Genomic DNA, 14,029 nt, shown 5'->3' on the forward strand with positions numbered 1-14,029 from the left:
AATGCTCAGAGGGATCTACAAAACTATGCAGTCATGTTGATGTTTTCAGATCCTTTGACTGGAAAAAATTAGGGGAAAAATTTTTTTTTAGCATGAATGTTACTGTTGTAGATCTAATGAGAATTTTAAATTGTCATTTTTAAATCATATCCAAAAGTTAGACTAAAAGTTACTTTTAATATCATTCTCCTATACATACAAAGTCACAACTGATAATAACTGGTGCTTTGTGGGCACTGGTCAGGGAGAAAACTGCAAATGAGTTTTCTGGATAGTGTGTGATTTGTGCACAGTCATGACGAAAATGGTATAAGAGAAGGTATTTCTGAACACTTGGAATATGTGGAATGAAAGAAGAGGATACAAAGTTGGTTTGATAACATTGTAGATGCTTGTGTTTTTGCCTGTTTTTAGAGGAAAATGCAGGGGAAGGGGTTAATGGTAATATTCATATCTCCACTCAAGATTAAGTTTCTTGGGCTGACTTACATGCTGTTAGATCTGAAACGAGCTACTGCACTCTAAATGAGGTTAAAGGGCAGGAATTGAGATGTTTCATATGAGAAATAACATAACTCTAGTTCAAATTATTCTAGTTTTAAAAAATAAAATTTGAACACTGCAAAATTTGCCAACTGAAAATGAGGAACAGAATGTGCTGTAATTAGCAAAACAAAACTATGAATAGGATTTGTACTCATTGAGAGAAAGTTGTTAGTGTGCTTGAGGAAGGAAGAGTATAGGCAAAAGCAGTCTGGGAATAGCATTGAAGAGAGGAAACTTGCAACCCAGTTAGAGCTAAAATTTACTTAGGTCGTAAATTCAAACCCATGCAAATCATAAGATGGTAGCTCAGTAAGGGGCCTTTGTGAGATTTCTTTCCTGATCTGCATCAAAAGCCAGAAAAGTTGGTCACATCTCTGAGATATTACCAATGGCAGATCCATATTGGTGATCACTAAAAGGTTAGACTTTTATGAAGAAGTGAAGTTGGTTGTTAGTATTCTTCATTGTTTTGGAGAAGAAGACCGTGGAATGCATAACATTCTGAAATACTAGCACTCATCATATTCCTGATATGTATCCTCAAGGAGTGTACACTCAATTTATATTAATTGATAGTACAATATTTAAAAAAAAATTATTATTATTATTCGTCACACCTCCAAGGAGTCCACAGACTCATTGTGGGAGGATACCTATTGTACAATTCTCCGTCTCCACCACTACACTGAACCTCTACTACCAATCATCAATATCATCACAATCTACTGGCCACTACCACCACAGCTAGTATTTTTTTTCTCTGTAAATTGTGTGTTCTGAAGGGCCAATTTGTCTGTATGGGATGAAAAACCCGAGGTTCCGGAAGAGGAAACCCTGCTACCTCTGTATGAGATCGGCTAACTAACCTTCAATTGAAAATGTCCATATAAAGATTCCTCTCATCATGATGAGAATCTAACTTAGGCCTTTTCCATTCGAAGGGTGCAACGTACTGTTGTTCTTCCAATTGCGCCACGGTGGTGCTTACACACATTATTACTGATTTAATATTGACAGTTTTCCTCCAAATTAGTCTTATCTGTTGGTATTCCATTATTGTCAGATCTTATGTTTTGATCTTGACCTTCATCTGGTTATTTTTTCTTGCCACTATGTTAGCAAACCTGTTTTTGTTGTTTCCTCACATATTCCTGAATATGATACTGCCCTTGATGTCATCTGTTCATTCCTGTAATTCTTCTTTTAACTCTCATCTGTGGTGTCTAGCTGTCAATAAAAGATTTTGCTTCTAACCCAGCTCTCAGATCAATAAGTTAAAAATGGTTTGAATACTCTTGTGTACAGTTAGTTTAGTGTTTTGACTAATTTTATTCTTATTTCATATAAATTTATTCATTTGACTCCCTATGAATCTTCCTGACTTGAACTGGATTTACATTAGCAGTATAATGTCTGCATAAAGTAGAGCTCATTTGTTATCTCCAATTTTGATATCAAGCTTAATGCTACATTTCCCTAATAATGTGATCTATGTAGATGATAGATAACAGTAGAGATAATTTGCACTCTTGTCTCACACCTGATTTAAAATCAAACCCTCTTCCTGTACCTTCATCAATTTGAGTTGCTGATTTACAACCCATAGATAGACTATATTGCTCAATGTAAATCCTATTTTGAGCAGGTTTGCTCTTGTCACATGCCTTTTCTAGATCTACAAAACTTAACTTTACACACCTGTTTCATTTTCCCATGAGTTTTCAACTGTGCATCTTAAAGTGAAAATCTGATTCTGGCAATCTCTGTTTTACCTGAAATTCAGCTTGTTCTTCTCCAAATTTCCCTTCCAAAGCTTTTCTTGGCCTTTTTTTTTAGTATGTTTGTATAAATCTTACCAGTAACACTCAATAGGAAAATTCCTATGTAATTTTCACATTCAGTTTTATTTGCTTTTTTAGAATTGTAACATGAGAGCTTTACTCCAGTCATCTGGAATTTGACCCTCTGACCAGGCCTTGTGTTATGCTGTTTAGCAACTGTAAAACTTCTATATTTGAGCATTTCTTGTCATATGTCTTCTGTTCCAGCTGTTTATCCACATTTTATGATTTTTTTTTTATGGCTTTATGTACTCTTGATTGCATTCCTCTTGAATATTTTCAATCATTGTTTCTTTTTTCATTTAGCAGAGGTTTGAATTTCATTGTGGGAATTAGTATCTTTAGATGGGAGTGAATTTCACTGCCTAGTGTGAGATCACTCTGCTTATTGGTTGTGTGAAGTGGTTTAAAACAGTTCAGTGTATATAGTCTGTAGAGTAGGGTTTTTGGACCATTTCAAAAATAATAAAAATACAAAAATGAACTTGTTAATAATCCTTATGCCAACTACTGTATTATTGTATTAAAATTAATAAAAAAAAATGGGGATAAAAAACCTTTTGTGGATGGGGAGACATAAAACTCAGCATGTTTTTCATGTGCTGATGCTTGGAACTTTAGATGTGCTTCTTTTCCATGACCATGTTAAATTTCTCTAGTCCACCATGGAGTTCTGGCATTTTCATCTTGGAAGATTGACTTTTACTACTTCATTATAACTATTAATAATAGAATCACTTACATTAATTTAAATATTTTTATTTGTATAATTTTTGGCTGTTTTATAACCATTTTCGATGTGATTATAGGAAAACAGTCACAATAAAGAGAACATACATTCAATTGAAAGCATGTGATATTATACACACTATCAGCTGCAGGAGAGTAGCTCCATCTGCATTAATAGATATCTGAAAATAATTGCAATAAAATAAATTAGTTAATAAATATTTTTAAATGTAAACAGTTAAATTAATTGCAATTTATGGAACATATGAAATTGGTGAGTATTAGTCAGTATAACTTCCTAAAATTGAGAAAGTTTAAGACAATTTTTTTCTTAAGATTTGAATTGTGAATGTGTGTTTTACAGTTTTCTTTGTACAGTCTTTCCAGAAGAAAATAACTTATGTAACACTTTGACTTTATTCTGCCGAATTCTGTGTTTTGTAGATAATGTGTAGTTTGCTAAATTTATTGGGTTCTTTAAGTGAAATACATTCTAGATGTTCTTCAAGATGAATTTATGCAGAACAACCAGTCTGTCCATCTCATTACCTGCATTCAAGTTTATCCTTGTGTTTAGTGTTGAATACTATAGTTGCTCTTCCTTTTCCTGTTCATTATTGTTGGAATATAATGTCATGTAGTTATTTAGAAGAATTTCACCTGTTTTGTCTCTTTTCATTTGATACTTATGTTGCTGATGTTGATGCAGAGTTTGTTTCAGTAGCAGAGTACTCATGATGAAACTAGTGGGACCTTCTTTAACTAGACTGTGCTATGTATTTGACAAGTAAGATAACATACAGTTTGCATGGAAACAATTTTGGCTTATGCAGCAAAGCAGTTATTGGGTTTCTAATGCTCAGCATTAGAATCCAACTTATCCCACATATATATTCTTTTGAATTGGAGAGAAGCATTTTTGATTGTTGTATATGCAGCAAAAACTGAGTATATTAAAGCATTAAGCATTATATCAATTATGTTATTAAAGCATTCTAATTGCTATTCTTATATTTGTTGGATGCTGTCTATAATAATTATTTTGCAACTTTGCATTATTCTGCTAGCTAGGTTTCATATATGTAGTTGTATTTATAGCGGTTAATTTTAATTATCTATCTTTTACTCAAAGGAAAAAATGTTTTCTTTCCCCAAGGTTGCAGGAATGAAAGAGGAGGAGGAAGAAGAAGAGGAGGAGGAGGAGGTGGTGGAACAGGTGCAAGAAGCTAGCGATGAAGAGTCGAAATTAATTATTGATGAGCAGCCTGCACAAGTAAGACGAAAGGTTTTGCATTTTTTATCTTACGATGGTGAATTGACAGTAGTAATTTATTTTGTCCCTTTATTATATGATAGTAACATTAAAAAAGTAACTTGGGTTGAAAAATTGTTATGTGCAAGATCTTTGGCTTAACAGACCTATACAGTAACATCACTTAGCAATGTGATTTGTATAAGCAGTTCCTAATTTCTCATATGAGCTATTATCATTGATGATATCCTTTGAGATGTACCCCATTCCAAGGAGGCTTGTGGGTGGTATGTCATAATTAGTTGAGTATTCTTTCTTTGCCAAAGAGAAGTGTCACTTATTTGCTCTTCAAAATATAACTCAACACAAAGAATGACTGAATGCTTGATTTCAGCTGAATTAAGATCACTCATGCTGAAATGGGACAAATTTTGAATGTGACGACGACATCATTTTTGCCATGTAGCGCTTGTCTAGAAAATGATGTTAGCTGATTTTTCTAGACATTATTCTTTCTGTAATTCCAACTTAGTTTTATATTCTCCCTGAAGATGCAATGCATTATAACTATTATTTTTCAGGAAATAACAATAGGAATGATTTGATTATTTTCCATATAACTTGTACAATAAATATTGTGGAAATTAAAATAAAAAGTAAGGAAACAAAGTCATAAAAAAAGCGCATCTCATAATAGTATTCTTATGTGATGATATAGGTATTACACAATTGAATCCTAGAGCCATTTTGTACTATATGTGTAATTCTGTTAGCCCACTGGACCAAAAATATATATATATATATATATATATATATATATATATATAATCAATTTTTCTTAGACAAATCTCATTGAATTTCATCTGGTCACAGCAGAATTATTACTATTCATTGAACATCATTAATCCCAAAGTTGATTAAATTTCATGTAGTCAGTAGTCATTGCTTGATATGTTGGAAATATTCTGACTTATTTTTATAATGATTTAAGGTAACAAATTTCCATAAAATATGGAAATTTGTGATAGCATTTGTAGTGATAATACTTTATTTTTTCACTATGTTGTTAAACTAGTTCTGCATTTTCATTAGATATATATACTGAATAATGCCAGTCATAGGTACTCTTACAGCTATGTTTAATGAAAATGAATTCCATTCAGGCAAATATATCTTTGTCTGAATGGAATGCATAAGGATGGATGAAATTAATGAATCTGTTTTCCTTATCACTCAGTCTGAAAAGTGACATTTTTTTTAAAAACCAGAAAGAAAATTAACACTGGTGTACCTGACAAGCATAGCATCAGGAAAAATTACATTGGTACATCAAATGTAAGATGATTGCAGATAGCAAGATAGCAACTTATGGATACCTCCTGTGCTTTAGAAAACAGGTAATACGAGGATGGTCTGAAAAGTTCTCAGCCTAATGATGAAAAAACGAATTTATAATTCAACATCATCATCTTCCTTTCCAGGCTTATAGACCAAGTGGCCTGTTCCAGACTCAATTCCATTTTTATTTTATTTTTCAACATAATCTCCCTTAAGACTAATACATTTATTCCAGCGCCATCATCCCATCCTTGTAATGGTTCTCAGTAAGATCTGCAAAATACCCCCCTACCGCTGCAATCACCTCTTGATTCGAAGAAAAACGCTGACCAGCGAGGAAGAGTTTTAGTTTTGGAAAGAGATAGAAGTCAGAGGGAGCCAAATCTGGGGAATAGGTTGCATTGTCCTGATGAAAGATGATTTTTTTCTTCTGCAAACTGGGTCTTTTCTCACAAATTTTTTCATCTAGTCTGGTTAGAAGATTGGAATAATATTCCCCGGTTATTGTTTTACCCTTTTCAAGATAATTAATAAACAAAATGCTAATGGAACCGACTTTGTCTTCTTTGGCACTGAACAACCAGCTTCTGTACGTTGTTTTGACTGCTGTTTGGATTCTGGTGTGCAATGGTGAATCAAAATGTTATCCATATTAATAAATCGCACAAAATTAGTTTTATTTTTAAAACGCTCCAAGTGCTGTTCGGAGATTTTCCATGCGAGTGCGTTTTTGATCTGCTGTGAGCAAGCATGGCACCCATCTTGTGCAAAGCTTTTTCATACAATTCTTCATGAAAAATATATATCCTACACATTCTATATCCTACACATGAAATGCCTATAGTCTCATCAATTTCATGCACTTCGACTCGCCGGTCATCCAATACCATATCGTGCACTTGATCAGTGATTTCTGATGTTACATTTTTTGGACCTCCTTCACATGGATCATCTTCAAGGCTGGTACAGCCATGTTTATACTCGGCAGCTCATTTCTTAATTGTCAAACAAAGGAGAAGAGGGCCCATAAACTTTTTTATGAACTTTGAATGAATTTATTTTGGCATTAAACCTTCTTTTACAAAGAATTTTATAACCGCAAGATACTCAGTTTTATCCATTTCAAGGGATACAGACAACACTTTTGTCTTTTGACAGATGTATAAAACAAAATGATTTGTTTTCAATCAAATGCTTCAGACAGATGTATAAAACAAACTACTTGATAGAATGACTTGCAATTTCACATGGATGCTTATGACAAATGTACCAACTTAGAAAAAAAAAATCTTCCCAATAGTGTTGCCATCAATGGTCAAGGATGAGAACTTTTCAGGCCATCCTCGTATTAATTCATCAGGTCTGTCAGACTAAAAGAAGAGGAATTCTTAAAACTAATTAAATCCCAACTTATTTTCTAGTGATGTTAGAGATATAGGTAAATAGTCAGTTTTCAGTTATTAATGGTTATGGTTATTCACACTAGGCTGCTAGGAAAAACAAAAATCTTAAATACCTCTCCTCTCCTCTTCTATGGGACACTTAAAGATTGTTGCTAAATATTTTCTCTGAGGTACAGGAGATAAGTTTTAATATTTGAAAAATTTATCAGTATGCCCAGGAGGTGGTCAGTCTATAATAGGCTACCATTATAGACAGTTTTGTGCACTTTAAATGTTGCATCTGAGGAAAAGCCTTCACTTGATTGGATGGCATTTTAGCAATTTAGATTTGTCTTGAACAGCCTGATGGAAACAATGTACAAAAAACTGCTGACAAATTTAAGTGTTTTAAGGTTAAGGCAAGGGGGAAGTTTTTTTCCCAAACAAGTAAATTCTATACAATATGTACACTTATCAGACAAAAAAAAAAGGAGTAATATATCTAAGAAAGATAAGTGCAAATGAAAAGGATACAGTAATGCAAAAAAAAAAAAAAAAAACCACAAAAAAAAAGTGACAGGAATTTCCAAGATTAACACAGTTAACTTGTCCTTGTAAAAATGATTTTGCTTATAGGAATAATCACAGCAGAATGACCAGACTTATTGCAAACAAAACATTTCAGGCTTTGGTTTGTAATCTGGACATTTTACTAAGGATTGCTGGAAAATATTTAAAAATAAATTCATTGCAAAAAAAAAACAAAACTATGGGTTATAAAAAGAATATTTAAGAAGAATAAAAACATTTAATAGAATGTGGTCTAAATACAGTAAACACTCGATTTAACGGACTAATAGGGGCTAAGGGGTGTCCGTTAAATCGAATGTCCATTAAATTGCGAATTTTTTTTAATAAAAATATCTGTAACATTATACTACAATTTTATCAATATTAGCACTGTAATAACAAAAAAATCGTTTTACAACCACTTTTAGATAAGTTAATGTTCGATGTTGAAGCCTTGGTTTAGGTAATCCTGCTTTGAAAAAACTATCGAGTATTTATTTATTTATTTATTTTTTAATTTTTTAATTCTGCTGTTTTCTTTTATAATTAACTCCCTAAAATTACGAAAATGTGTGTAATAAAACTGCCACAGAAAGTCAATCCACGCAACAAAAGAACCAATTACTGTTCGATCACGTCCTAATTATTCTCCAAACATGTTTTATTAGCGGCAACTCATTTATGTCTGCTAAATTACTATAGTATTTTTCCAACGTATGATGGCCTATTTGCCAAAATTTGTTAAAAATAACAGGAAATTAATAACAAAAAATAACCTGTTAATTTAATTATAAGCAAATCTTGCTTAAAAGCATTTTAAAATTAACAGTGGGTTAATTTTCACATCTGACATACGTACTGGAAATTTTGTTAAATCAAGGGTTTACTGTAGATGCTTTATATGATAGATTAATTGATTGATAAGCAGCTGTATAAAAGCGGGAATTCTGGAAACATTCAGTTTATCACACTACTTGACAAAAATGAAGGCATTACATTATAATTCCACCACCTATATTAGATGGTGGAATTATAGAAAACAATCCATGTGGAATATTATTATTAAATCCTGATGCACCACAACCATCAAATTCCTGATATGTACCCTCAGGGGATGTGCAGGATGTTATAATAGTTCTACATGAAAAGTTTACATTACTAACTTCCTGTTAACATTTTTTCCTCCAAATTGATTTTATCATCAGGATCCCAGTAGTGTTGAATCTTATATTTCAGTCATCTTGGGAACTTCTTACTGTACCAGTCAACCTAAATCTTTGTCTTTCTCTGGGTCTTTCTTCCTATTCAGTTTAAGTGGCCATATACCACCTGAGTTTTGTTCAGCTGGTATGGTCAATTTCAGGAGGAATAATCAGATAGGTGTTACACTGATGAGTGATTTCATTAATCAGGAGCTACAAAAAATAAAAATCTTGTGGATGACATTTAAAGTGAGAGGTGACCAGCATGGTAAGGAAAGCCAAATCACATTATGAGAAGAAATGATCTGATCAGGCTAAAGGCAATCCCAAAGAATTCTTTCATAATATGGCAAGTAAGATTAAGAAAGACTTATGACATAAAGAATGTGAGGACTAGATTTTTCACTTGGAGAATAGTGAATGAATGGAGTGGGTTACCAGAGTCAATTGTGAATGCTTTGTCTGTTAACTAGTTCAAGGAGAGGTACAATAGATATTGTGTATGTGGGTGGTTTGAGTCTCCCACGATGAGCCTTTGGATTCCATGAAGGTGCCCACTATAATATCTACTCCATCTACCTTTCTTCATTTCTGCTTTTGATGACTTTTTCTACTTCCTGTATATATATATATATATTTGATTGCATTTTTAAAGTAATTACCGGAGACATATAAAATGTCTTCATTTCACCTTCGTCTCTGATTCCTTTTACTTTTTCTCATCTCTTTTCTCCATTTCTAAGCTTTTTCAATAGCCTCCAGAATCATAGAACACATGCTGACTTACTGGTCAGGATCTTTTGATATGCTTTCTTTTTCTTGACTACCTCTTGAAACTTCCTGATTCCACCATGGAGTTCTTACTTTTCTATCCTTGCAGCCAACCTCACCACATACCTCTCTTGCTGAATCAATTTTCTTTGGGATCTGTCAGTAAATCTCCAAGATTTGCTCTTGTTTTCAAACTGTCATTTTTTTCTTAAATAATAGTTGTGCATTTGAGTGTACAGTTCATCTCTGAAAATTGCTCATTTTTATTTTTTAAAACTTTCTTGCATTTTTTTCCCTCAGCATGATATTCAATTTTATCCTGCTCAAAATTAATTGTGAGTGCTTTCTATTTCTGATCCTCTATTATACTGTTGTCCTGAACCAGCTTAAAATGATCACTCTCAACAATTACATAGTCAATGAGACTTTCTTATTTCTTGTCTTCTCTTCATGTGTGACTCATTATATGAAAGTACGATTCATTCTCATGTTACATGTGACTTTTTTTTTGCTCTCTCCCTGAATGATTGCTAATGTTACAACGAGTGAAATATAGAATTTTTAAATAAATTCTTTTACATGTATTAAATTAAATATATTAAAAAGTATTACGTCTATCACACATTTCTGTAAAACATCTAGTAATATATTTTGTTCTTCTGGAAATTACACCAGATTAAACTAATAAAAGGTGGTCATAGGTTAGATCTAAGATATTATTTTATTGAAAAGTAGTTAATTATTGGAATAAATTTAGGGAAAGTATCATCAGTGAGATAATTTAATCTTGGTGGCTCTGGAATGGTTAAAGAACCAATTTGGAAAACATTAGTGCTTGGGTACCTTCTGGTTACATATGACAGTCACTCATTTTGTTCTTGAGTACTTCATTTATTTTCATTGTCAGTTTATATACACTTTTCTCCCATAGAAGTGTCTCAGAAGTGGCAAATGAATAGTAATTTGGATTGAACTTTTAAGACATCTAAGGAAAATGATTACATACTTATAAAGTGCTTTCATGCCTTTCTTGCATAGTCTCTACATTCTCATAATCACTGAGCTTAGAACTATTTTTTGGTATATGCTAGACATTTTGCTTTGTCACTAAAATTAGTCCAATTTAAAATGACAACAAATCATAACCCTAAAATCAAAATTCTATCAAGTCATTTTGAATTTTTTTACCAATAAAACTAAACTAATTGCTTTAGCAATTTAATCAGAATTGTAATGAGAAAAGTAAACGAATCATTCGAGTATTGAATATAAGACTGGTTCCTTTATGAAGACTGCTATGAAGTATCCACATAACCAATTAATCATAAGCTTGACATTCTCTTTTAACTGTTTCATATAATATGCTTTGGAGTTATTTTCATTGTTTTTGTTCAGAACTAGCAGGAGGCCTGTGACAGATTTACACAGGAGAAAAAAGGCTGTTTCATAAGTTAACCTTTACTTTTCACCTTTACTATAGCGAAAGCATAATAAACAAATTCAATCAATGTAATAATTATCGAAGTTCTGACCAAAATCTCATAAGCGTAATGCTATTATAAAGTAAAATCACTAACATACTACTATAATATGGTATGGTGCAAAAAAATTAAAAAGTACTGAACTTTGACATAACATATATCATTATATTATTCAGTATTGTTTTTTGCGCCATACTATATAACCACTGATGGTTCTCTTTAATCATAGGATTAGCAGGACCATGTAATTGTTTACCTACAGTGCAGTTCAAAAATATTCACATAGTGCCTTAGTTTTGAGAGCTGAGTTAGAAGCAAAACAGTTGACCATAGACTATAGAGACTACAAGTAGCCATCAATGGCAAGAGGAAAGGAAAAAGACCCAGAATAAGGACGAGATATAAGTGGATTGTTGGAGAAGTGTTTCAGGGAAGGGAAGGGGGGGGGGGAAACCACCACAACACGCTAGCTCTGCCCCCCCCCGGTGCTGGTCTCATATGAGGGTGGAGATTTTTTCATCCGGAAATTGGGGTTTTTCGTCGCCCAGAACAGGCAACCCATCCCATGAACACACGCATCTACAGGCATAGGACACACTGGGAGGCATAGGGCTAACCACCTTATCCTTGATATGGTGGCGTGAATAAGAAATCCTCGACACCACAAGGTAAAAGAGGAGGGAGGGAATAAGATTTATAGTCAGAAATGCTATAACATTTAATGTTTCGGTGTGTGTTGAGAGGGGTGTCCAAAATTAGATTTATGAAACTTTATGCTGTTTTTGTTTAAGTGATACATACACCATTTGGTTAAATTCCATCATCAAATTTCTAACATGTGTCTTCAAGAGATGTTTACATTATTACTAACTTCCTTCCAACAATTTTCCTCCAAATTAGTCTGTTGGAACTCCCATTATTGCCAGATCTTATATTTTTAGTCTTCTGAGACACTTCTAACCACATCAGTCCACTTTTATCTTGCCCTTCTGGATCTTTTTCCTTTCCTTTTTTGAATGCATCAAGTTCTTTCATCATCAAGTAAATATCAAGTTCCTTCCTTTATTTTTAAATGTTGTTGATGCTACCTGTTCGCTCATTCTCAGCACTCATATTTATGGTCTCTATGGTTTATGATCGCCTGGTTTGAATACTGTCTAGTATCATATAGCTAGTTTAGTATTTTGACTAATTTCTCTCTTATTCCATATTTCTTCAGTCAACTCCCTACCATACCAGCTATACTAATTCTGTTGTCTGTTTCCATGTTTAATTTGCCATTTTCACTAAGTGAAAACAGTGACCAAGAATTGTGTCTAAATAGTGGAATATTTTTCTTTTAAAAGCATAAAAATTAAAAATGAGTGTTCAATAACAGCAAAAATATACCTTTATGGACAACAAATCTCATTGATTCTGTATTATCTTGATAATTGGAACATAGCAGAATTCATATCATGAATAATGGAATGATTTATTCTTTGAACTTTCCAGAGAGCTTTTTTGTTTGTTTTAATTAGCAAATCTGAGTATGACTTAAGGCTGAAACATGCAATTGAAAATTACAATCTTCTTCTCCCATAGTCCTAAATGAACTGTTGGGTCATTCATGGCTGGTAGGTGATACTCTTTGCTAGCCTCCTCCAGTCGTCTCGGTCTCTTGTTCTTGATGTCAGTTGAGAAAAGGAGAAATTTGTCCATTTTTTGATGTTATCAGTCCATTTTAATTGAGGTCGGTCCCTAACCCTTGATCTCGGAATGATTCCTTCTAGTGCTTGCTTTGGAATGCCATTAGCCCTCTCCATGTGTCCGAACCATTTCATCTGTCTTCTTCTGATGACTGTCAGAATATTTTCCCTTTTTCTCCCATCTATTGAATCAATCAGTTTTTGGACGTTTTCATTGGTTTCGTGAGCGGTATAAGGAGTTCTCAAAAATCTTCTGTAAGTTTTCATTTCGAAAGACAGGAGTCTCTTCTCATCTTCCTTCAATAAAGTGCAGCCCTCACAACCATACAAGAGGACAGAATTCACCAAGGTGTCAATTAGTCTTAGTCTGGTTGTGATTGCTATTCTGTTATCTCCCCACAATGGTTTTAACTTCCGTAGGGCCACAGTTGCCTTAGCAATTCGGTATTTAATGTCTGTTTTTGAACGACCATCTTGACTCAACGTGCTTCCTAGATAAGTGAACTGCTTTACGTTCCCAATTTGTTTATTGGCAATTTCTATCTTTAAGAATTCAATATCTGATTTTGAGGTTATCATTGTTTTTATTTTTTGTAGGTTTATGTATAATCCATATTTTTTGAATGTTCTGAAAACACGGCTGGTTATCTCTTGTAATTCTTCTTCACTTTCTGCCAGAAGATCGATATCGTCAGCAAAATGTAAGTTATTTATTCTTAGTCTGCCAACTACTATTCCAGTGTCATATTCATAAAGAGCTTCATCTATGACATATTCCAGAAAACAATTAAAAAGAGGAGGGGACACGATGCATCCCTGTCTTATCCCCCGTTCTGCCCGGAACGGTTCACTGCTGTAATTTTTAATTTCGATTCTCATATCAGATGAGGAATAAAGAGATTTAATAATCCTAATGATTTTGTTGTCAATACCATAATGTTCTAAAATTTTCCATAATGCCTCTTGCCATATTGAGTCAAAAGCTTTTTGAAGGTGTAAGAAGTTGTGACAGGTTATGTTCTATGTATTTTTCGCCTAGTATGTGTATTGTAAAAATATGGTGAATTGTAGTTCTGGACTTCCGGAAACCTGCTTGTTCATCTGATAGTCTGCTTTCTGTTTTCTTTTCGATTCTTGACAATAGTATTTTTAACAGGATTTTGCTTGGATGACTAATAAGGCTTATTATTCTATAGTTGCTACATTTATTGCTGTTTCCCTTTTTAGTG

General features: G+C 33.2%; 1 protein-coding gene across 1 annotated transcript in view; it reads left to right on the forward strand.

Annotated features, from left to right (window-relative positions):
- The window catches only part of LOC150096273 (uncharacterized), a 74,990-nt gene that overhangs the window by 45,919 nt on the left and 15,042 nt on the right, over nt 1-14,029 (forward strand). The window contains exon 4 of the mRNA XM_090408934.1: nt 4,273-4,389. Within this exon, the coding sequence (XP_090265060.1) occupies nt 4,273-4,389 (117 nt within the window). The remainder of the gene's footprint in view (nt 1-4,272; nt 4,390-14,029) is intronic.

The sequence above is a fragment of the Typopeltis vanoorti genome, chromosome 19, assembly GCF_054136105.1.
Source record: "Typopeltis vanoorti isolate ZY-2024b chromosome 19, IOZ_Tvanoo_1.0, whole genome shotgun sequence".
Classification (NCBI taxonomy): Eukaryota; Metazoa; Arthropoda; class Arachnida; order Uropygi; family Thelyphonidae; genus Typopeltis; species Typopeltis vanoorti.